General features: G+C 41.7%; 3 protein-coding genes across 3 annotated transcripts in view; 1 reads left to right on the top strand and 2 right to left on the bottom strand.

The window, feature by feature from the left end:
- LOC310773157 (receptor-type tyrosine-protein phosphatase-like N) overlaps window positions 1–8,575 on the top strand; it is a gene marked incomplete at both ends in the record, with an annotated part of 60,464 nt that extends 51,889 nt beyond the window's left edge. The window contains 4 exons of the mRNA XM_083633067.1: window positions 6,901–6,954; window positions 7,410–7,474; window positions 7,603–7,676; window positions 8,504–8,575. Of these exons, the coding sequence (XP_083489193.1) occupies window positions 6,901–6,954; window positions 7,410–7,474; window positions 7,603–7,676; window positions 8,504–8,575 (265 nt within the window). The remainder of the gene's footprint in view (window positions 1–6,900; window positions 6,955–7,409; window positions 7,475–7,602; window positions 7,677–8,503) is intronic.
- A 5,860-nt stretch (window positions 8,576–14,435) lies between these two features.
- LOC310772922 (tubulin alpha chain) lies at window positions 14,436–20,360 on the bottom strand. The gene is made up of 4 exons (XM_083632868.1): window positions 20,316–20,360; window positions 18,378–18,600; window positions 17,915–18,063; window positions 14,436–15,633 (listed from the first exon to the last, which is right to left on the bottom strand). The coding sequence occupies exons 1-4, from the start codon at window positions 20,316–20,318 to the stop codon at window positions 14,659–14,661; spliced, it is 1,350 nt and encodes a 449-aa protein (XP_083488994.1). The 5' UTR covers window positions 20,319–20,360; the 3' UTR covers window positions 14,436–14,658.
- Window positions 20,361–23,459: 3,099 nt separating this feature from the next.
- Window positions 23,460–25,100, bottom strand: LOC310773947 (tubulin alpha-1A chain-like; the record flags this gene model as incomplete). The annotated part of the gene is made up of 3 exons (XM_083633980.1): window positions 24,913–25,100; window positions 24,533–24,681; window positions 23,460–24,440 (listed from the first exon to the last, which is right to left on the bottom strand). The coding sequence occupies exons 1-3, from the start codon at window positions 25,031–25,033 to the stop codon at window positions 23,460–23,462; spliced, it is 1,251 nt and encodes a 416-aa protein (XP_083490106.1). The 5' UTR covers window positions 25,034–25,100.
- Between the last annotated feature and the right edge of the window lie 794 nt (window positions 25,101–25,894).

Below are 25,894 nucleotides of genomic sequence, written 5' to 3'. Positions count from 1 at the left end.
GTGGAATCAGTGATGGGCAAGCTACTTGGAAAATGTAGTAAGCTAAGCTATCAGTTACTCTCGATTAAATATAGCTAAACTACATTGAAGCTATCCCCAGAGAAATGTAGCAAGCTAAGCTACGAGCAACATGGCAAAAGCAGCTTGCTACATCAAAGCTAGCCTACTTTTTTTCTCACATTGAATCAACTTCATGTCAAAGAACAACTTTCCACCAAACAAATAGGCACTTGTTGTCCGTCATAATGGAACTGGAAGAGCTTTATTGGCTACACAGGCACACTTGACATGCAATGTCTCCTCCTGTTTAATCCAAACCGCAGCAGAAATCTCCACTGCGTGCTTTGCTCATGGATTTTCTCTGGCAAGTAGCTTGTAGCTTTTGCGGGAAGCTACAAGCTACTTGGGTCTATAAATAGCTTAGCTACTGAAAAAGCTACTTGGTTCAAAAGTAGTGAAGCTACCACCAAGCTACTGAGAAATGTAGTTAAGCTATGTAGCTTTGCTACTTGTAGCAAGCTACTGCCCAACACTGCGTGGAATATATCCCGCTGATAAGCTGTTATCCCACTCGGCCTGCAGCCTCGTGGGATAACAGCTTATCAGCGGGATATATTCTCCACAACACACTTGCTCTCATGCTATATTGCTTAAATATATATATATATATATATATATATATATCCTTAACCCTTTACACACCATGTATAATATGATCCTTAACCCAGTAAAATGAAGATGCAGTCATTATCGACTCACCATCATGTCAGTGGAAACTCCATTGAAGCTCATAAAAGCATCAAAAAGTTTCATATACTACTCAAAAATAAAAAATGACCAACAAAATTCTTGTGCAGCATAATCCAAGTGTTTTGTAGCCAAATGCACTGTGGTTCCAAAAGTTCAATATTTACCTCATTATCTCCTAAATGTCCTCACTGACAAAGCTCTGGTCGCCTCTGTTTCCTCCCCTCTGTAATAATCTATTCATCCCTTTCATAATTTACAATAATCGTGCTTCTGTAGCCTGCTATATTTTTACTATACTTATGACATATACTTACAACATGTGTGAAATATAAAAGTTATAGGACTTTTATATTTCACACATGTTGTAAGTTCACAGTGTGTGGTGCCTACTCCTCCTCCAATAGACCAATAACATCAAACAGTAATGGAACAGTTAATTTGCAGAACACCAATATTCTTCTTCTTTTTGGTGTTTTATGGCAGTTGGCATCCTCAATATTGCATTACCGCCCTCTTCTGGATCCATCCATCCACTATTTCCCTGACGAGAGCTTGCTCTCTTCTTCTTCATCTTTGGTGTTTTATGCCAGCTGGCATCCCCCATATCACCTCACCTCCTCCTTCTGGATTTATCCACCCCCTACTAAACACCCCTGTATCCCTTACACACACACACACACACATACACACACACACACACACACAAACACACACACACACACACACACACACACACCTAAACTACCTCACACCCTACTAAACACCCCTGTATCCCTTACACACACACACACACACACACACACACACACACACACACACACACACACACACACACACACACACCTAAACTACCTCACACCCCCTGTATCCCTTACACACACACACACACACACACACACACCTAAACTACCTCACACCGTACTAAACACCCCTGTATCCCTTACACACACACACACACACACACACACACACACACACACACACCTAAACTACCTCACACCCTACTAAACACCGCTGTATCCCTTACACACACACACACACACACACACACACACACACACACACACACACACACACACACACACACACACCTAAACTACCTCACACCCCCTGTATCCCTTACACACACACACACACACACACACACACACACACACACACACACACACACACACACACACCTAAACTACCTCACACCCTACTAAACACCCCTGTATCCCTTACACACACACACACACACACACCTAAACTACCTCACACCCTACTAAACACAGCTGTATCCCTTACACACACACACACACACACACACACACACACACACACACACCTAAACGACCTCACACCCTACTAAACACCCCTGTATCCCTTACACACACACACACACACACACACACACACACACACACACCTAAACTACCTCACACCCCCTACTAAACACCCCTGTATCCCTTACACACACACACACACACACACACACACACACACACACACACACACACACACACACCTAAACTACCTCACACCCTACTAAACACCCCTGTATCCCTTACACACACACACACACACACACACACACACACACACACACACACACACACACACCTAACCTACCTCACACCCTACTAAACACCCCTGTATCCCTTACACACACACACACACACACACACACACACACACACACACACACACACACACACACACACACACACACACACACACACACCTAACCTACCTCACACCCTACTAAACACCCCTGTATCCCTTACAAAAGCTAACAGAGCCCTGCTCTGCGCTCTTTTGCTCACTAATGCCTTTAATGTGATTTCCTGCACCCCTAACTTCCTCAGATTCTCCTTCATCACCTCTCTCTGCACCCCCTACCCTCTACACCTCAGAACTACATGTTCCACTGACTCCTCCTCCTGACATCCCTCACACAATCCTGTCTGATGTTTCCCTATTACTTTCAGTGTTTTGTTTAGTACACAATGTCCCAACCTTAACCTGTCAATACAACTTCCTCTCTCCTGTTGCCACCCCCTACCCTAGTACCTTTAACACTCTTTTGAATTCAGTACAGGTGCCTCCCCTTCTCCTCCCTGTCCCACCTCCCTTGCCACATTTGAATAGTTTTTCCCCAAATAACACACTTGAGCTCTGCTTTACTGATACTAACCTGCACCTCTGTATTTCCTTTCTTTAAAACCCTTTTTGCCAACTCATCCGCCTCCTCATTCCCCCTCACCTATCTATCTATCTATCTATCTATCTATCTATCTATCTATATATCTATATATATATACCGGTATATATATATATATATAAAACATATATAAAATGTGTAAAACATATTCATCTGATAATTTTCACATAAATCACCTCAATAATGTTTTCTATGTGCACTCCAGGGAGTATCAAACAGATGTTGTTTGTTCATTTTAAGAATGGCGTTTACCTGTTTTTGCAAATGAACTCTTCATATATATATATATTAGGGCATTCACGACTAGTGAATTTTACTAGTCGACTAGTCGTCCCTAAAGGTAGTCGACTAGTCGACTAGTCGTTTTTAATTTATTTTTAATTAAAAATTTTTTTTTTTTTTTTTTTTTAATCTTTAAGAAAGAACATGAGGTATTTACACGACATACAATACATGGACTATCATATCCCATATCCCCCACAAAGAACATCAAAACACAACAAAACAAAACAAGAAAACTGCATAAGATACACAATAATCCAAGAACAAACAAGACTATTGGACAAACAACCAAACAAAAACAATGCATTCAGCTCCTATCCTGATAAGCCTAATGACACTGGGGTAAAAAGTTCTTAAAGTCAAACTCTGTATGTGGTTGCCATATTTTGGGGATGTCTAAGAATCTGCCTTTGCTCTTGTAGTAAATGTTATCCAACGTATGGTAGCTTGAGAGTTCATTCCACCAGTGAACTACAGCTGGGGGATTGGATGGTTTCCAATTTAAAGCTATGCATTTCCTAGCTGCCAACAGGGCAAGATCTATGTATTTACTTTGAATGCATTGTTTTTGTTTGGTTGTTTGTCCAATAGTCTTGTTTGTTCTTGGATTATTGTGTATCTTATGCAGTTTTCTTGTTTTGTTTTGTTGTGTTTTGATGTTCTTTGTGGGGGATATGGGATATGATAGTCCATGTATGTTCTTTCTTAAAGATAAAAAAAAAAAAAAAAAAAATTTTTTTTTTTTTTTTTTTTTTTTTGCTAAAACGACTAGTCGACTACTAAGCACAGTGTCGACTAGTGGTTTTACTAGTCGACTAGTCGACTAGTCTGTGAATGCCCTAATATATATAGTTTCTCTGTTTCAATTTTTATCCCACTACACACACACACACACACACACACACAAGGAGGCATTGTGACATCACCGATGATGTCATCAGTGATGTCATAACCTGTAAAGTTGTGACATCATCAGTGATGTCATTCATCAGTGATGTCATAAGAGCATGTGAGCCAGCAGTCGAGCTGCAGGGCGGGCTCGTCCGTGGCATTGCTACATCATCAGTGATGTCATAAGAACAATTGTGATGTCATCAGTGATGCGAAGTTGTGTGACATCATCAGTGATCATCAGTGATGTCATAAAAGAAAGGTGAGCCTGCACAGCGGTCGAGCTGTGTATGCGGGCTGCAGGGCCACCTCAATGAGCTGCAGGGCCACCTCAATGAGCTGCAGGGCGGGTAAGGCCAGCGAGCCCGGGCGAGCCTAGGAATCGAGTGCACGTAGTGCGCTCGATTCCTAGTATTGTTAAAGAACCACCAATCCAAGTCACTCTTCTCTGAGAAGACATTTAAAAAGCCTTTATATTAGTGGCTGAAGCGTGTCATTACAGAGTAAAAGTTGCACTGATGTGTTCCAGCAGCAACATCCACTTTGTTTATGTGTTAAGTTAGTTTTACCAACCAATGCCATGTGTTTGTTTCAGAGGTGGAAAGAGTACTAACAAATCCTACTCAAGTACAATTAAAATTACTAGTCCAGGAAATTACTCAATTAAGAAACAATAGTTAAAAGTAGTCAAGTAAGTTGTGTTATTTTTTAACCAGGAAGAGAAAAACAGTATTCACCCAGCGAGCATTTTTAGGTTGAAAAGACGTTTAAAAAACGTTTAGGTTCAACGTTGAAAAAACGTGCAAGAAAGGTGCAAGAGTGAAAGTTTTTTCACCGACTATTTGCAGACGTTGACGTTCACATTTAGACCATATTTCACCATGATCTTAAATTAAAAATGCAGCACCGCACACAGGATTCGAACCACGTTCAAGCCTCTGCGCTCTACCGAGTGAGCTATACATTTAGCTCCTATGTGTAGCGAGCTGGGCACATATACTGTATACTCTATCTCGCACACAACTTGTAGACTACACGATTGTGCAATATACCACAGACTCAACGCTAGGGAGGACAGGTTATTTTATGTGATGTGTACAGACTATTATATTATGTAACAGACTAAAATTATGTTGTGTGTGTGCATCTAGTCTCTAGGCTGTATGGCTTCAGAGGTTAACTTCATTTAACACCAGCAAGTCAGTCAGTAGCTATAGCGACTAAGTAGCCTACTTGCGCATGCACATTGCTGCAGGAACTCAATTCATTATTTTATAGTATTGCGCAAAACTATTAACCATAGTTGTGTCCTGGAAGCTTTTTGCTGGCACCACATAGCCAATATAGTCCCATATTTATGATATTTCATGTGACATAAAATGCGTTGAAATGTAGTTTTCGTGTAGACCAGATTTCAACTCTCAGTTACACAATAAATTGGACAAATGCCAAATCACACACTATCAATATTGCCTCTATATCAAGCTACAATAATGTTTTAACAATATGATTAACCAAATTGTGTTTTTTGACACGTTGACGTTGTAACCGCATTTTAGCCGGTTGAAAAGAGGGTGAAATTAGGTCTTAGACATTTAAACCCAATATCACCCAGATTTAAACTAAAAATCAACGTTGAAAAAACGTTTTGTGCCCGCTGGGCAGATAGTATTGTGGATCCTCAACACCTGTCTAATTTGTCTAAAGCTGAAGTTAGGCTTTTATTTCAGAAACAAAGCCTGTTTCTCCTTTGGGGTTAGGAAATATCTTGTATCATCAACCTTCCTGCCTCTGTTAGATTATGGTGATTTGTTGTACATGGGTGCTTCTGCCCAATGTTTAAAGTCACTAGACACTGTGTATCATAGTACCTTGAGATTTGTCACTGGTTGTAAACGGCTTACCCACCATTGTACTTTGTACGAAAAAGTTGAATGGCCATCTCTGTATGTACGCAGGCGTACACACTGGCTGAGTTTTATTTATAAAACTCTCCTTGGGCTTGTCCCATCTTATTTACGGACATATCTGTCCAGAAGCCACAGCCACTATGGCCTACGTTCACAGGATTATTTCCAGTTGACTGCTCCGCATCCTCGCACCAAGTGGGGAGAAAGAGCTTTTAAATACGCTGCCCCCTTAGATTGGAATACCCTTCAGAAGGATTTTAAATTGCCAGAATTGGTCTCCCTTGCTGAGTTTGGCGGGATCCTGAAGGACATGGAACGTGAGACCATTGGTCAATGTCTTTGCAACTAGATTTGTAGAATCACATTTTATATTATTGGATTGCCGTATTGTTGTATGTTTCTATGTACTGTTGACATGTTGTGCTGCCTTCTTGGCCAGGTCACCTTTGTGAAAGAGATCATTGATCTCAATGGGTTTTTAACCTGGTTAAATAAAGGATAAATAAAAACAAAAAAAATGATTGGCCGGTCTTGAGCACGATTTAATTTGGCAGTGATTCTGGACCTGTTCGCGAGCAGTCCCAATGCTATCGTGCTGTTTTCATAGTGTGGTGTGCAAAACAAAAATCGGAATTTACTGAGTAACAGAATTTACATTTAAAATTACAGTAGTGAAGTAGAATATCTAAATTACTTGTACTTGAGTACTTTACACCTCTGATTTTCTATTCTAAAAAGTACTATCATTTGTTTTCATTTTGCAGTGTCAGTCACATCTCATCTGAAAAGAAACTCGGCATACAATTTCTCATATGCCGTCTCCCATCTTTCATTCTCTCTCTCTCTCTCTCTCTCTGCTGACAGGAAGGTGAATAAGTGCTACAGAGGCCGGTCCTGCCCCATCATCGTTCACTGCAGGTACACCTCCAGCTGTAGTACCGCCTCAGTCCACTTGGTGGCAGACAGACACCATGTTTTAGCAGGCTCGTAGTGCTGTAAAATTGGATAAAAACAGCATTTCTGCAAAAAGTTAGTTTGTCAGGAATTATGAAAATAATGTTTATTTATTTATTCTTATCACAATTATGGAAGAGGTTTAGTTTACATACAAATGGTAAGCACTAAGAAAGAGAGAAGAAAGACAAACTGGACATAGAAACAAAATGACAGCAAAACTCACCACAGAGGAAAAGCCATAAATAGTATGAAGATGAAATTAAATAGCATGGTTTTGCTTTGAAATGGTAAAACTATCTTATGGAAAGAAATAAAAACACATTGAAGAGTTGCTTACATTTAGGATCCTTAGAACAAAATAGTAAAAATGAAAGAACCAGGTTTATTTCATATCATTCTGGTTTATGTTTCCATAGTGATGGTACAGGCCGGACTGGGACTTACATCCTGATTGACATGGTTCTGAATCGTATGGCTAAAGGTGAGGCAAAAGAAAATTCAAGCTCCGCCCACTCTGTTTGATTGACAGGCGATCTGTGTTGAGTGCATGGGACAGGAGGATCTTGCGGATTACTGCTTAAATAAATAAGTGTGTTGTCTCTCCTGCAGGTGTGAAGGAGATCGACATTGCTGCTACACTGGAGCATGTCCGTGACCAGAGGCCCGGGATGGTGCGTACCAAGGTGAGTCTGAGTCACAGGCTTGTGTTTAGAGGGTTGTCGGTTCAAATTCCTGTACTAGCTGATGTGCCCAACAGCAAGGCACTGAACCCCCAAACTGTTCTGGTAGAGCTCCCAGTTATTGTGTTAAGACGAATGTTCTGCTCCCTGGATAAATAAAGGTGTAAAATAACTGCTACCAGGGCTGCCATCAAATCATATTTTATCATATTTCCATCCATCCACCCAAGTCTTTCCTCTGGCTGTCAGACCTCAAAACTCACTGACTGACTTGGGCTCGAACCCTTTCGAACCCTTTCGTCAGAGCTTTTCAATCTTTACTTGGAATGTTGGCTAAATTCAAAATTGACAGTATCTAGGAATGAACCCACAACCTCAAAAGCTTCATGTAGTTGTCCAACTCTATTCACCTTATGTAGCCCCGCCCACTTGACCCAGTTGTGTTATGACTTCCTCTTCAAAACACTGTCTGTTTTACCTGGTCAATAGTACTGTACTGTTACAGGAAGTGTAAACACAATAGGAAGTAAATGGCTGACCCCTGTGTTAGAACATAAGGTGAATAAGCTCATACCACTTTCAAACATTCGGGACAGGCAACATGGAGGGAAGATAAACATTGTTCATTTGCATATATAGCCTACAAAAGTCAGATACAAAGCTGGTTGAAAATCGTTAACGTCTTCCTCTAAGGTGGCTACCTACTTAACAACTACCCATTTACCTACCTTCCTATCTAACCACCCACCCACCCACTCACTCCTCATAAACACTATGCAAACAATAGCATATGCTGTCAAATCATAGTTGTTTTCTCTTCCTGTTCCCAGGATCAGTTTGAGTTCGCCCTGACAGCCGTCGCAGAGGAAGTCAACGCCATCCTTAAAGCTCTGCCCCAGTGAAACCAGTCCAATCCAGACCAGAACCACTTCAATCGACACACTGACTGACGAATCCACCCGCCTTGCACTCAGAATCGTATCTTATCGAAATCATCAGCTGTGTTTTACCTCGCCTTCTCTCTAAGATGATGATTATCATAATGAGGAATGATGCCTTGAAACATAATGGTGATGTCAAAAAAGAGTACTATTTGCCAATTTTAAAGTTAGGCAGGATTTAGACTGACGTGGAAAATCTGATTTTTAACTATTTGTGGCGCAGATCCCATTCTGGTTATGGTGCGTTCATGTGCTCTGGGATTTGAGTCGACTGCTAAACAGCATTCATACTACTTTGTCAGAAAAACTAACCCAGAAGACAAATGGTAAACAAACACGGATGTTAACGTTACAGAGACTGCAGCTTAACAAGCTAATTGAAACACTTAATTTATGGCTAGGCTGGCTAAGTAAGTGTTTTCTTACTGTAACCATTACTAATATTTAAACATCAGATTTTCTTCTTGTGGAAATCCAGCCTGAAAGTTCACTAGCTACATTCCACTTGAAATCAGTGTCTGTCGATTGAAGCAGAAACACACTGTACTCTATCTGTGGTTGAAGTTTGTTGAAATGTGCTGCTGTTCGGTTAACATGAGAGTCACTTCAATAACTAGGGCTGGGTACCGATTTTTGGTGTCAATATCGATTTTATATTGAACGCTTTTGAAAAGCTTTGAATGTTGGATTCCTAAATTAAGATCTTTAATTTTTTATTCTAAAAGTAGTCGGCATATACAAATATTACACAGAAAATAATTGAATCCATTGTATGGGTTCATTCAGCAAAATAGTATGGTTTTGTTTATGGACACTGGTATTGGACCCAGCCCTAGTCATCGTAAGTCTTGTAAGGATTGTTTACACATCTGAAAATCTTGCTCAGTAACCCTCTTCATTCCTTCCTTTGACTAACAGCCCTCCCTTCTCTGTGTGTGCCATTCAGATACTTGTATGTCAGTCACTGAATATATTGTTGTATACCTCAAGCAAGTCAAAAAATATATAAAAAATAATATTCTGTGGGGGGAAAAAGCTATTTTGTAATGTGAGACCTTAAATAAATCTTTTCGTGTTTAACCTGTTAACCCCTAAGCCCATTTTTCAGCTCACCTGCCGAAAATGACATGCCTGAACTGAATTGAGTATATCTCCACAACTACAGGGTATTTTCTGAAAATTATTTTTTTCAAAAGCTAGCCAACACCTGTGAGATTGCTGTAAAAGTGTCAGAATTAATTACAAATGTACTGTATCAGAGTAAAATCAGTTAGAACATGGCAAAAAATTAAAAATTCAAGCTCTGCCCAAAAAAAACAACACTATTTTGGATGAAAAGCACCTGAAAATCATGGGTTGGTAGCCAAATTATTCTATGGAGCAGTAGACTAATATCTTATGAGTGCTTGTATCAAAGGAAATCCTTAGAAAGTGAACCAGAGCAATTGTACAGATGATTTACTACATGTAGGCCCAGGCGGACATGATCTGGGCACAATTTGGGTATCATGGGTGCCATTTGACTTTTCTATGGTAGAACACTGAAATACATTTTTTTTCTCCTATTTACATATCACTATAGGTACTCAGTTAATATGCGTTATGGTTTGGATAACCCTCAAGCGTTATATCTGTATTTTTACTCTGTGAAATGCATCAGAAAAGCCTCTTGAAATTGCAGGCAAAGCTTGGGACGTTACGCAGAGGGATATCTCGGGACCCCATTGGCCGATTTCGATGATTGACACCTCTATGGAAGCGTCAGAGCCAATAGAATCGACGTAAACTGAAAGAATTTATGTCAGACCGTTTTCCAGGAAATGCTGTCGACTGAACCCAAAGCTCGTCTATTCTGTGAAGATGACCACTCCATGTAAAATCCTCCATATGGCTTTGTAAACACGATGACTGTAAAAAAACAACACTTTAAGATGATGAAGAGGCATTAGGAGTAGCAATTAGTAGCGTTTTTATGAAGTCAAACACAACTTTTGATTTGAAAACAGCAAAGGTAAGACATAACTTGTAGTTTTATCTGTAAAACGTTAAAACTTTTTTGCTGTTCTTTGACAGCCTACTGAGTGAGTTTTCATCTCTCAGAGACGATCTATACCTCTTTGGAAAGAGCAGAGCCTTAGCTATCCAAAGCCGCCTCGTTTGGAGAGAAAAGATTCACTCGCAAAAACAAATCACCACATAAACGCAGGCATGCACGGTTTTCTTGTTTTTGCTACATGGTGATATTGTTGCTTGGGGTTGGAATTATTTTTCGTTTGAATACAAATGCTTGTCAGAGTCTTGTAGCCACGTTTCTTCCTGACATTTTGGTGTACTGTATGTCTCGCTGCCTGCTTCCTAGGCTGCTGTAGAGAGTCATTTGTGAGAGATGACAAGGGCTCAGCCCGCCGGCGGGCCCGCTAGGGGGGAAGAGGTTTGTCCTGCAATCACTATGTGACTTCTGTCTTTGTATTTTACAGATGCAATTCGATATCATGTATGTAGATATCAGTTTGGGCTATTGGATATTTAGGATTTAGACACTGATCAGCTGTTCTTATGGATCAATTAACTTGCAAGAGAAAAATAAGACTCAATACCTGAGCTCGTTCATTCTCAAAATGAGGAATAGTTTATTTCACTATAATTCCACACATGAGACAGGGTTCCTACACATTTTTTATTTCAAAATTCCATACTTTTCCAGACTTCTCTGTCAGACCATAATTTGACATCTGATTACACAAGGGTGTCACTTTGTGTTGAAAAGTGGTGGGGACATCATGTCCTATGGCCACACCACAATTAGGAGGTTTTGGGTTTGAGCCTCAGTGAAAGCATGGACTTTGAAGAACTTCTCAAGTGAAGACTGAAAAGCTCTGACAGAAATTACTTGACCTTGTGAGACTCAGTGGCTCAGTTTGACAGCTGCAAGACAGTTTTGAGGTCGTAGGTTCGAGCCTCAGTTTTGAACGGTGACAGCCGGAGGAAAGAGTGAAATGCTCTGAGAAAAACCTGTCTTTAGAAGTGTGACCCAGTGGCTCAGAGTTTGATTCAGCATTCTTTGTGTTGTGGGTTCAAGCCTCAGTCAGTTTTGATGTTGTGGGTTTGGGGGGGTTCCACAGAGATATGAGCAGGGGGATTATGAGAGAGGAAACCACAGACAGCTGAGCTTTTACTGACATTAAAACTATTTTGTGATCAATTTGTAGTAGGTTTGTAGATAGTGGCCACTGGCCACCAGGCGTACAACTTCCTTTTGAAAACACGCATACGCATACTATGTCCTCAGCTCAGCCTGCTCTATTGGCATGCACAGCGCACAATTGCTCAACTTCCCATCACCGATGACATCACAATTGCTTGAGTGACCATCACTGATCACATCATGGAGTGCTCAAGTGACGTCACCCAGCACACAATTGCTCAACTTCGGCCTTACCCGCAGCTCGGCCGCTGTGCGCAGCGCAGTTTCAACTTCGCACCACTGACATCACTCACTGATGACATCACAATGCTGGCCAGCGAGACTATTGCTCGAGTGACCATCACTGATGACATCATCGAGTTCTGGAGTGACATCACTGATGATGTCATAGACATGGCATCACAATTGCTCGAGTGACATCACTGATGATGTCATAGACATTGTGACATCATCACTGATGCTGTCATAGACACTGTGACATCATCAGTGACATCACAATGTGAAACAGAGACACAGACAGAGCCCACTACTCCCTTTTATGATGATGATTTCTCAGTTTGGGCTTTGGCATCTGATTTTAAAGCATAAAGAGTGACAGGTGGGATTTGAACAAGTGAACAACTACACCCCAAGCAGCTGTTTATTTGACTGAGCTAGAGCCAGGGACTGCCCAGTCTCCTTGATCAGATTATTGATATCAGTGTTCAAACTACTCATGATAAAGAAGCATCACTGCTGGCATCTAACAGTCAACAGCTTATCATGTGAACTTTTCTGAAGCCAGAGTCTGATGCAGGGATTGAACCAACAACCTTCTGCAACACACCCTTATGTCTATCTGGGTGAGCTACAGACCACTCCTCTGGCATAGAGTTGGGCATTATGGACGAAAAATCATATCTCTGTATTTTTAGGCTGAACGGTGATACATAAACACGATATGTCTATTTTCTATGTTCAGTTGTAAGTCACATGTGAGATGGAGGGCTGGGCGACATGGACAAAATCAAATATCACAATATTTTCTACGAAATACCTCAATATCAATATTGCGACAATATTGTAGGGATGACTATTGGTGCTTTCACCAAATATTGACACAATCAGATTTTTGTCATGTAATCATCAGTAATGTGGTTATAATGACCAAGTGGGTAAAGACAAATAATAGAACAGCGTTAAATTCAGAAAATGATAAGTGTTAAACTGAGAAAATGACATCACTTTACTGTAATGCAGCCTTTAAAACCAAGAAGATAATGCTTATAACATCTAAGACCTATGTGTTACTTAAATAACACAATGACAAATGTATGACTATTTTGGCAATGGGTTTCATACATTTCCTCTAATAAAATATCTCAAAGCAAAAATCAGATGGGGGACCTGGGACAAAATCTTATAATCAGTTATGTGGATATGCAAACTACAGAAAGATTTGTCTTTTTCTGCAGGAATTAGGAATTTCATCACAAGCAGGCCCCAACCGCCGGACCTTATCTTGTCTAGCAGAGCTTTATCAACACTGAATGCCAAATCCACAAGGTGGATGAATGATGGCGGTGGGGGGTTAGGCCGGGCCTTGTCACTAGGTGTTGATGCATCCCAAAACAAATGTATTTTCTATCCCACATACCTCAGGCTTACTTAGAAAGATCTGACCATTTTCATTAATCTGTTTTTGTTGTTGTTGTTTTTTTCTTTTTTTTTCTTTTATGTGTCTTTGTGTACTGATATACTGCGATGTATGACATGATGTATGTGGTGTAATAGGCTAGGGGTTCACGTGGGATGGGTTTTTGTTTAAAAGTGTCAAGTGTATTTAAATCTGTATTTTGTATTTTGTATGATATACAGAAAACAAATAAAAAAACTTTGAACAAAAAGAAAGATCTGACCATTTGTCCTGCATAAAAGGTGACCCTGCTCCAAATAGCCCAGTCCTAGAAATACACACTGGATGTTTCACTGAGCCAAGATCACAGCATCATATCCCCACAATACCTTATGCAACTTCCAGCCAGAGCATTCAGCGGATTAATTTGAGGATTAAACTGGTTTTGCCTCCATTCTTATCAGTCTCATTGACCTCCAAACAGGCAAAAGTTGAAGCCCAATTTTTGTTCTGTAATCGGTACCCCCAACTATACATGTCAAATTTCAACTAGTGGGAAATCTGGCACAAGCTGGTTTTGCATTAGAGAATATTTGGAAGTTTCACCTTAGCATGAAATGCCGATTACAAGTTTCTACATGCATTTAATAGCGTAGATTTAAAGTAAATATCACCATTACTGGTTTGTATAATTTTTCCACTGAGGAAGACAGTAATGGATCGAATTCAAATGCAAAACCTCAGCTAAATTTAGTTCAGGGATATGAGTGAAAAAAGGAACAATACCAGGGCAGACACAAAACCTTTTTTAAAGGCGAAAGGATCCTACTTTGCATCTGTTAGTTTCTCCTGGTTCTATTGAAATAGACATTGCACAAAAATTCCCTGACCTGCATGAAATCTCAGAATGTCTAATAAAAACAGACACGTCAGCTGAATTGGTTATTTGGTTATCCATTTGTACACTGACCAAGAAACACATCACACAAATGACTTTTTAGTTGCTGTTCTCTTTATTAAATATTTTTTTGTGGTTGAGTGAGTGAGTCAGGACAGTTTTGTAGCTCATCGGAATGTAATTTGGAATGTGCTGATTAACAGATCTTCACCAAAACATTACTTCAACTAATGAATCAAAACTTTGGTGTTCAGCATCTTCTATCAGGGAGTTCAGATTGTAATGAGCAAAATCAAACTGGAGATGTTTTAATGCCGTTGAATGACCTAGTACTCCTCTCCTTCATCCTCTTCTCCAACGCTGTCAGTTCCCACCTCTTCATAATCCTTCTCCAGGGCAGCCATGTCTTCTCTGGCCTCGGAGAACTCTCCCTCCTCCATTCCCTCCCCGACGTACCAGTGGACGAAGGCCCTCTTGGCGTACATCAGGTCGAACTTGTGGTCCAGACGAGCCCAGGCCTCAGCGATGGCTGTGGTGTTGCTCAGCATGCACACCGCCCTCTGCACCTTAGCCAGGTCTCCTCCAGGAACCACGGTGGGAGGCTGGTAGTTGATGCCCACCTTGAAACCTGTGGGACACCAGTCGACAAACTGGATGGTGCGCTTGGTCTTGATGGTGGCGATGGCGGAGTTGACGTCTTTGGGCACAACGTCTCCACGGTACAGGAGGCAGCAGGCCATGTATTTGCCATGACGAGGGTCGCATTTCACCATCTGATTGGCTGGCTCGAAGCAGGCATTCGTGATGTCAGCCACAGAGAGCTGCTCGTGGTAGGCCTTCTCTGCTGAGATAACTGGGGCGTAGGTGGCCAGGGGGAAGTGGATACGTGGGTAGGGCACCAGGTTGGTCTGGAACTCTGTCAGGTCCACGTTCAAGGCGCCGTCGAAGCGCAGGGAGGCGGTGATGGAGGAGACGATCTGGCCGATCAGCCTGTTGAGGTTGGTGTAGGTGGGACGGTCAATGTCCAGGTTCCTGCGGCAGATGTCATAGATTGCCTCATTGTCCACCATGAAGGCACAGTCAGAGTGCTCCAGGGTGGTGTGGGTGGTCAGGATGGAGTTGTATGGCTCCACCACCGCTGTGGACACCTGGGGAGCTGGGTACACCGCAAACTCCAGTTTGGACTTCTTCCCGTAGTCGACAGAGAGACGCTCCATCAGCAGAGAGGTGAAGCCAGAGCCGGTTCCTCCTCCAAAGGAGTGGAAGATGAGGAAACCTTGAAGTCCGGTGCACTGGTCGGCCTGAAGTGAGAAGAAAATATATAAGGTGTAGCCATGCAAGGGTTAAAGCAAAATAAAATCTTTTGACTGAACATTTTTCGAGGCCTATTTTAGCTATTTCGAGCTTTCTAGAGTGTCCGCTTTTTCCCCACCGTGCCGTCGCTTCACATGGGTTTTCATGTAGAAAACGGCAGACAGTGTGTACATCACACTCATTTCACTCTCAAGTTCCCAAACATCCAGTAGGCCTAATGATGCATTGTGTTCTGGGCTGATGTTATAAGGTTCCACGTAGGTATGCCAACAGAGACATGTGAAAATTAATGGCTATAATAAATCACAATTAATATATAGATGTTTTTTATCAAGTCAAACAAGTAGGTTAAGGGATCAGTATAACAATTATAACTAACAGTAGCCACAGGAACTACAACAACATTGTCAAACATATGTCCCAACTAAGGAGGTTCTCTTCCACCAGTCACACAGCTCAGCTCCACCCAAACTCTCACCCCTCCTGTCCCACTGAGCTGATGGTCTGGTAGCCTACTGTTATGAAAACACACCAATTAATACTGTCAGACAACACCTAGCATGCCTAGGCTAACCACCTAACGCTAGTGTTACAGTTCAGCATCAAGTGAAGAGGAAACATCCCACTGCACACGGTTACATCTAAAACATCCCTCAGAATTACAGAACTATCATGGAGTCAGGTAACAGATGAAATCAACATCTTGTTATCAACTAACTCTGAGACTAGCAGCAGCTGACACATCTAATGCTAACCAGAAAGTTAGTAACCAACTAGTTACGGCGCTAGCAACAGTTGTTTGTTAATGTTATCATGTTGCGTTACAGATAGGTGCCTATAGCTCATTCAGTAACGTTAGCGTTGACGCTAGTGAAACTCCACTAGACTTTTTCTCTCCATCAAATAACGTTTTCTGCTGACATGCATCTTTATGGTGGAAATGACAATTACCGGTAGTGACATGTGGTCGTGGAAAAAGCGTCAACCCCCCGCGCTGTCAGGGGGGAAAATACACCGAAAATAATAACGTTAACGTTACTGCAGCAAACGTTTGAGCGTGTGTGTGTTAGCAAGTTTTACTTGTCCAATAAAAGACAAATCCGCATCGCGCATGTTTTCAAAGTTCCTCCACCTTTGCAGTAATAAATTAACTCCAATTCTCACAATAACAAACTTCTTCAGTCCAATGCTGTCATTAGGGATAATTTAACGTTAGGAACTAACGCTGTCTGAGAGGCAGATCTGCAACAGTGTTTTGTTTAGCGTTACATGGAGTGGCTTTGCAGGGTCGCGTTCAGCGGGCCGAAAACATAGCACAACGTAGCAAAACATTTATCAGCGAACATAGTGGTGCATTGAAACAGGCAAGGAAACATGTCGTTCAACCTGGAAACCGTAGAAATACATTTTCAGACTTATTGTGGCTTGAACACAGCCCAGGAGAATCATTTGGATGTCCGGTCGGAATTTTTCAAAATAAAAGCTTTCATTCAAACTCAATACAATACACATTGAAAATATACAAAGGGGCTTTAATTTTGGTATTTTTCACATTTCATATCTGGCTCCAATAGACGGAAATCCGTCGTAGCGACAGAGAACTTTAATCCCTGAGCCATGTCTGGAGACATTGTTCATCCCCCACCATTGAAATAGCGATAGGTCTTTATCTTTATTGTTTATTTGAACAGGGACAGTACACAATAAACATATTGCACCAGAGATAGCTAAGAGCTAATTTGCATCTGTAGTCCCTGGGCGCACAGAGTCCTGTGCACACATAGTACATATAAAATACAGAAATAAAAGAAAATCCTAGTGTCTAAACAATCAATATACATGGTACAAAAAATGATAATACTTACTATTAGTAATATATAACACAGTAAAATATAACACATAGGTAGATAGCAATCCCCTAAGATTACATAGTGGTAAATGAGGAGATGATCAGAAATAAATACACAATGTCAGAACACAACAACATGAGACCACACTAATGCCTATAGGTGGCCACAGGACTGACCCTCTCTCAGCCACTTCTTGACAGAGGACTTAAAACCTTTGAAAGTACTGCAGCCTTTAATGACTGCTGGCAGGGTGTTCCTGCATAATGTCTGCAAGCCGATTCCTTACAACAAATGATGAGACACAGCAGACTACAACCACTTAACCTGGAATGTTTTCACATTAGTTTCCCAGACCTTCGTTGGAACACTTGTCATTCTGCAGACTAACTGACCTACACAGTTGTTCTTTGATGCTTACCAGTTTACGTGTCCTGTCCAGAACCAGGTCGATGATCTCCTTGCCGATGGTGTAGTGACCTCTGGCGTAGTTGTTGGCTGCATCTTCCTTTCCGGTGATCAGCTGCTCTGGGTGGAAAAGTTGGCGGTAGGTACCTGTCCGGACCTCATCTGTGGAACACACGAGGACACTGGTTACTGAAGTGCCATTTCATCTAAGATTGTCCCATTGTAGCCTCAATATGTAGTAAAATTCTTCTTTCTACATCATGTTAACTTCTACATATAGAGATGGCTTAATCTCTTAAACAAATACTAGAAATGCCACAATGAAATTATTCAACTGCATGCAGAAAGGCTTCTGGTGCTGTATTATTTTGAGTAAATTATTCCCTTTCAAATCTGCACTGGAGAAAAAACACCAAGTCACCTTTAATCTATGGCACCAGTATATTCTCACTTGTTTAGGAAAATCATTTGTTTACCTATGACTGTCGGCTCCAAGTCCACAAAGACGGCTCTGGGAACGTGTTTGCCGGCTCCGGTCTCACTGAAGAAGGTGTTGAAGGAGTCGTCTCCCCCTCCGATGGTCTTGTCGCTGGGCATCTGCCCATCGGGCTGGATGCCGTGTTCCAGGCAGTACAGCTCCCAGCAGGCATTGCCCATCTGGGTACCGGCCTGGCCGACATGCATAGAAATACACTCACGCTGCAGAGAGAGGGGGACAAGACAGTCACATCATTCTCTTCATACACAAAAATGTCTGACTTCATAAATTCCTTCATGTCAATTATTATTAATATACTATTGAGTAATAACTGTGCTTTACGCCCAACAAGCTCATTTTCTTTGCTCCAACTCTGCGGTTGCATTAAAGTGAGATGAAAAAGCATTTCAGTTGTTGATTCAAGTGCTCTCACTGACCCAGACAACAAATTAATCCTCAGAGTCAGAGCATAAACACAATGCTGCCTTCAGTAATGATTTGTCCTAGTTCCATTTAATAAAAAGACAAGTCGTACATATGCAACAAAACACATGCAGTATAGAAATGTGCAAATTAATGCTTGCACAGGTTTGACTGTTATCTACAGCTATGTAAATCAGTTGTCAGTATCTTAACAAAAGCTCATTCTCTGGTCTGCATTATATTTCAGCAGGTCCTGATAAAGACCATACCCCTAGCCTATAATAGAAGCAATTTTCATTTAACTGCTGACCTCTGCACTTATGTCATTAATACTGCACGACCTGACTGCACATTATACTGCAATTGTAATATTAAGTAATTATATACTTTTCAGCCAACAAATAACATACATTATTATAATTGTGTATGCTACAAAGTATTGAATTTCTACGCCATTGGGCTCAGTACCAGATGGCCATGTGTAGGAGTCCATTTTGAGCAGCCACAAATGACATCACTGTGTCTGATGCTATTGGTAATGTAGCCTAGATCTACCTCTCAGTCTGAAGAAGACAGACCGCTCAAATGCAGTGTCAAATAGGGTGCAGATCAACTAAGAAAATAATTATACTTTATTTAAATGGCCCAAAGGCCATCTGTTATCTGCCCTGTCTTTGTTATCTGACATGCATACCAGTATTGTGGCATGATGTTTGTTATATTAAAATATACAATAAAATGGTTTGACTCTGTGGACAATCTGTTTATCTTTATCTAAGTTATCTGAAGGCAATTCAAAACTAAAGAGTTGGTAAAATCATGGGCGCCCTAGGGCGAGGAGTTTGTGCAAATGTATGCTGAGTCACATGAGGTTTTCCACTGCAGCCCTCCCTGTGGTGAGGCCTCTCCCCCGCCCGAATGGAAGCAGATCAGAAAATCCATAGAGAGGACCACTCCCTGTCCCCGGCGGCCTTGTCGGTACGTGAACGTTACACAAAGCGGCCTGTCGACAGGCAGATTGCGCCTTCTGACTATTCAAATCCTCTCTTACTCATATTACAGCTTCCCTCCATTTTACACTGACTGCACAATGAATCACACTAGCACGCGTCCCACACTGAACTGACAAGTTAAAAATTAACAAACCCTGTTCAATTGGATTTTTTTAATGACTGATCGATTCAACAAGTTTTCCCCCCTTCTCTCTCCAAAACTGCGCCGGTTTTTTGGGCGTGTGTCCCTCCAGTCATGCTGCTGAGTGGGCACAAACACAGCCACAGTCTATGCTAACGTCAGGTAACGTCACAGCGTTATCAAAGTCGATTTAAAAGCAGCTTTTAACGCTGTATTGCTAAAGATTTTAGTAAATCTGGGCGTTTGACAGAAGACACCCATTGAATCACAACCTTGTATGGCTTCTAGCGGCAATACGTCATGTAACATCAAACGCCCCGCCTAACGTTAGTTGTTCTAGCAAAACAGTTTAATGTGAATCTGCATGATCGATACTTACCATTTTTATTGATTTTTTTTTCCCTTCGTGCCGACGCGATGACTCGGTGAATGAAGGTTGATATGTGGAGGGCAAATGGAGGCGGTGGTATTTATACAGGCGCAGGGAGGCGGGACAAAGGAGGCAGTTTGTTTCCTCTCGCGCGCGCGACCGTTGCCTTTAAGACCCGCCCAACTCTGCCTGTGACTGGTTAGTAACGTGGTGGGTTCAGGCATGAGGAGTGAGATTGGTTGAGATTCGGGTAAGAATGTCAGGGTAAGCCAATAAGTGGCAGTCTGGCAGGGTACGACGGGTCTAGCAGCGAGATCACCAATGCTGCCTTCAGTTGCTGTCGGAAATATCCCGTTGACCTGTTGCCTTGGATGATGGTTGACGATGACCTGACAAATAATTGTCGTCAAACGGAATCCTCCGTTGGTGATGAAAGATTAGCCTTATGTTATTTTCTAGAACTAGATCAGTGATGTCATAAGATGATTTGGTTAATAATGATGTCACGACTAGCCTGGGGTAAACCCAGCCTCCAACGTGACCTCTATGTGCTATCAGTCACGAAGAAACTAGGCTACAGGCATAGCCTGTGACGTCACGTTGAAGGCTGGGGTTTACCCAGGCTAACTGATGACATCACTGAGTGATGATATCATAGACATTTTTGTGTGTGTGACATCAGTGACATCATCAGTGACAGCATTATTGACCAAAATCGTCCTATGACATCACTGATGTCATATCACTGATGATGTCACATATATTGTGACATTTATCATGTTTTTATATAAGATGGCGTCTCTCCTATATTCAATTGTTGTTTTTATGTTTTACCTTAGAATAAATATTTTAGATTGTTTTAATAGTGACTAATCTTTCTCTGACATTTTGATTTGACACTCAATATCATGAATGGCATCTACAAGGTAGGGAGCATTATAGTCTCATTTTAGCTAATTTTGTGTTAATCAACACTGGAGTATTTAGACTAGAGGAATCCTTTCACTGGTTAACTTGAATGGCAAAGAAGGGAATGCAGTATAAGTAAAAATGTGAAATCTAGTGGCAATTGGTCAAAAATAAGATGACATATAGCCTATTTGTTACTGAAAATATCTGCCTATACAATTTACAGCACTGTTTGCCTCACAGATTATGTAAAACATCCATTATGTGCATTTCCCCCTCTTGAATGTAGTAGCTAGTCTTCTTTAAAGTTGGATGTAAGAGTTTGCGAGGAGCACCTGAAGGCAACATGACTTAATACAGTGGCTCCAATATGATGAAGGCTCTCCACCATGCCACCATCCCTTCCACTCTTACAGAAAGAATCAAATCATCCATTCAGCTTCATTCACAATTCATGAATAGCTTATGTAAAGTTCATTAACAGGTTATAATTGACATAGGCTACTTGCTCTGGAAGCTACCAATACAAAATGGTAACAACACTTTTATGTGCTCTGATCTTTTTTTTAAGTCAAGAAGTTTTTCTTTTGCACTGTACAGTGTACACTATGTTGTCCTCATACCATGTGTTAGCATGTAGGCTACTGTGCAACTTTGTAAGTTGTCAACATCTATCTGCACCAATGTCTGCAAGACAAATTCCTGCAGGAGGAATTTGGTGATTTAAGTAGAAACAAACATAGACAGAATAGAGGATTATATAGGCTACTCTGAATGATCACATAGTGAGAGGTAAACTGTAGCCCCTCACAATATCTAACCTACTATCACATACATTTCCATAGGCTATTACATTGACAAATCAGTTCCTTCCACGCAGTAAAAGATGTCAATATAAAGTTAAAAAAAATTTAGATAACAAATAATTTAGGTGCATTCAGAATCATCAGACAGTTCTATTTAAAAAAGTATGACAATTCAACCTCGTTCATTCCTCTCAGAGATGATGTGATGAGCTGTAGCCTATGGCCAAACATTTTGTGCATGAAGTAAAGTTAATTGAAGTAATGATAAGTAATATAATATGCAGTGTCCTTTAAAAGTAGCATATCTATTTTTTTATTCAAATGGTGGATATCTAATTTTGGAGTGAAACTCTTCTAATAGTGATAACAGAATATAGGTCAAATTAACAAACTATCATCTCCCATAAATTCAACCATATTTCAGCATGAAGATTTGATTTCGGAGAAAACAAGAATAGAAGAGCTCCTAAACTCTCTTAATTAAATCAGTGAGGTGAAGTAAGGTAACAAGAGGGGAAACATGAGCTGTGTGATAGAGAGGTGCGCTTCTGTTTTCAGCCACTGACAACAAACCACATCTACTGAAAACTGCTCTCTGTTTATTGGTCCAGGACAAAGAGATAGGAAAGACGATACAGTATATTAACAATACCTTTCTGTCTGGGTGGAAACAAGTTTCTGTCACGCTTAGCAAATCTTCTCTCTCTTGACAATATGGAGAGTTATATTGTGAAACACTATCCATTTTGAAAATCATTCAGTGCCTGACATTCATCGTTAAAATAGCCTACCTCTAAAACAGAATATCAAATGTAAAATGTGACTGTATAGTCATTAGTCAGTCAATCAAGGACTTAAGTAATTTACTGTCCAAAAATGTACAATAACATGTTTAAATTTGCTCCATTTTGTAAGACTAGATGTCGCAAAATTCCTCCAAAAATAACCTCCCCATCTATCTAAGCATTTGGTTTGATAAAAGAAAATACTCAGAAACTCTGAGCCTTCCCAGGTTTTTGTAGGCTAAGAATTTGTAAATAGTAGATTCCCCAATAAAACTAACTTGATCCAGCACTTCTCTTGCTAGACAATGGAGCATAACAGCGGGTATAGTATGGTGTAAAAAAAAAAAAAAAAAAAAAAAAAAAAAAAACTTCTGTTGTAGCACTGCATAGGAAGCACAATCTTTATTATCATTCAATGACAATGAAGTTCAGCACCTGCTTAAATAGAGACAATTTCCATTCTGTCAATAGCTGAATGTCACAGTTCCCGCCAGACAGACATGTTTCTCTCACGAAAATAAATTGCAATAAACAATTCTTTATTTTGTTGAAAAATTACTCCTCACAGAGTTGATATCTCAAGATAAGGGGCATGACATGAGTAGCAGAAAAAATAACTTAACCATTGTTGATTTTGTGAATTTAGTCCCAACTTAATATTCTTCCCCCTCTTCCTCTCCTTCATCCCCAATGGTATCGGTTCCCACCTCTTCGTAATCCTTCTCCAGGGCGGCCATGTCTTCTCTGGCCTCGGAGAACTCTCCCTCCTCCATTCCCTCCCCGACGTACCAGTGGACGAAGGCCCTCTTGGCGTACATCAGGTCAAACTTGTGGTCCAGGCGAGCCCAGGCCTCAGCGATGGCTGTGGTGTTGCTCAGCATGCACACCGCCCTCTGCACCTTAGCCAGGTCTCCTCCAGGAACCACAGTGGGAGGCTGGTAGTTGATGCCCACCTTGAAGCCTGTGGGACACCAGTCCACAAACTGGATGGTGCGCTTGGTCTTGATGGTGGCGATGGCAGAGTTGACATCTTTGGGTACCACATCGCCACGGTAGAGCAGACAGCAGGCCATGTACTTGCCATGGCGAGGATCGCATTTCACCATTTGATTGGCCGGCTCAAAGCAGGCATTTGTGATCTCGGCCACGGAGAGCTGCTCATGATAGGCCTTCTCTGCTGAGATAACTGGGGCGTAGGTGGCCAGGGGGAAGTGGATACGTGGGTAGGGCACCAGGTTGGTCTGGAACTCTGTCAGGTCCACGTTCAAGGCGCCGTCGAAGCGCAGGGAGGCGGTGATGGAGGAGACGATCTGGCCGATCAGCCTGTTGAGGTTGGTGTAGGTGGGGCGCTCGATGTCCAAGTTCCTGCGGCAGATGTCATAGATTGCCTCATTGTCCACCATGAAGGCACAGTCAGAGTGCTCCAGGGTGGTGTGGGTGGTCAGGATGGAGTTGTATGGCTCCACCACCGCTGTGGACACCTGAGGGGCCGGATAGATGGCAAACTCCAGTTTGGACTTCTTCCCGTAGTCGACAGAGAGACGCTCCATCAGCAGAGAGGTGAAGCCAGAGCCGGTTCCTCCTCCAAAGGAGTGGAAGATGAGAAAACCTTGAAGTCCGGTGCACTGGTCAGCCTGAAGGGAAAGAGTTGTATTAAAGAACAGCCCATCTTTGCTCCATGACTGATTACATTCTCAAAACCTCAAACAATTGCAAAGAATCTCACCAGTTTACGAGTCCTGTCCAGAACCAGGTCGATGATCTCCTTGCCGATGGTGTAGTGACCTCGGGCGTAGTTGTTGGCCGCGTCTTCCTTTCCAGTGATCAGCTGCTCCGGGTGGAAAAGCTGGCGGTAGGTACCTGTCCGGACCTCATCTAACATTGGAAGACATTGATGATACAATAAGTTTGATCAGTGGTTCCCAAATCCAATTTACCTTGCTTTCATATGTTAAACCTCTCTTTAGAGTGCCATTAAATGCAAGGGGACAAAGTTGTCTCAAATTTGACCGTTATTTGTGTTTTAACAGGAACCCTATCTCTATCCAGCAGCATCTACAGCCTACGGACTATGGTACAAATCAACTCAGGAAATCATTTGTTTACCAATGACTGTCGGCTCCAAGTCCACAAAGACGGCTCTGGGAACGTGTTTGCCTGCTCCGGTCTCACTGAAGAAGGTGTTGAAGGAGTCGTCTCCCCCTCCGATGGTCTTGTCACTGGGCATCTGCCCGTCCGGCTGGATGCCGTGCTCCAGGCAGTACAGCTCCCAGCAGGCATTGCCTATCTGAGCTCCAGCTTGGCCAACGTGGACAGAGATACATTCACGCTGCAGGGACAAGTGTTTCAGGTAATGGCAGTAAGCATTTGTTCTGCATGTTTCTCAACAAAGTTTCAAGGTGTTGTAAAATAAAACAAACCAACAATCAGTTATAATCAAGGGGAGTATTGCTGCTGACACAGTTAACCCCCAAAGCTTGTTAAATTTGAGTGCAAAATTCATAAACCATACAGCTCCCACAGATAAAAGAAATATTGCTACAGCTTAATGACAGCAACAAGTGCAAACATTTAAGGCCATGACACAGTGGTGTGTGGCCATTCAGCTTTATGGCACCACACCAGCTCCCACAACCTAAATCCCCCTAGCCACTCCCCCTACCCACCCCTCGAAACTCTCTACCACCTTCCTATCCCAAGCTATGGCCCCTATTCCCTAGCCTCACTAAACGTCCATGAGTGAGCGAGTGACTGACTGACTGAGTGAGTGACTGACTGACTGACTGAGTGACTGTCCTGACTTTGCCATCTTCTGACCGCGGTGGGCTTGCTGGCCCAGCGCCATGGGAAAAACAAGTTGGAAGTTATATCCAATCTCCAGAATCCCAAAATCACTTTTCAGTTGTGTCTTAAAAGAAGATACAGTTAGCTAATTTAGCATTTCCTCTGGCAGATTATTTCAAAATTTTGATTACAATACAAGATGAGAAGATGGGGTCATACTGTATCGACTAGCACTTTAGCAAATATGTGACATGTCTCCAACTTGCTTTTCACAGCACATAGTGCTGTAGCCAAATCACAATAC

This window comes from Poromitra crassiceps (assembly GCF_964638095.1).
Source record: "Poromitra crassiceps genome assembly, chromosome: 3".
NCBI classification, from domain to species: domain Eukaryota; kingdom Metazoa; phylum Chordata; class Actinopteri; order Beryciformes; family Melamphaidae; genus Poromitra; species Poromitra crassiceps.
Note: the sequence above shows the minus strand (reverse complement) of the source record. Positions and strands in the feature narration are given on the sequence as shown.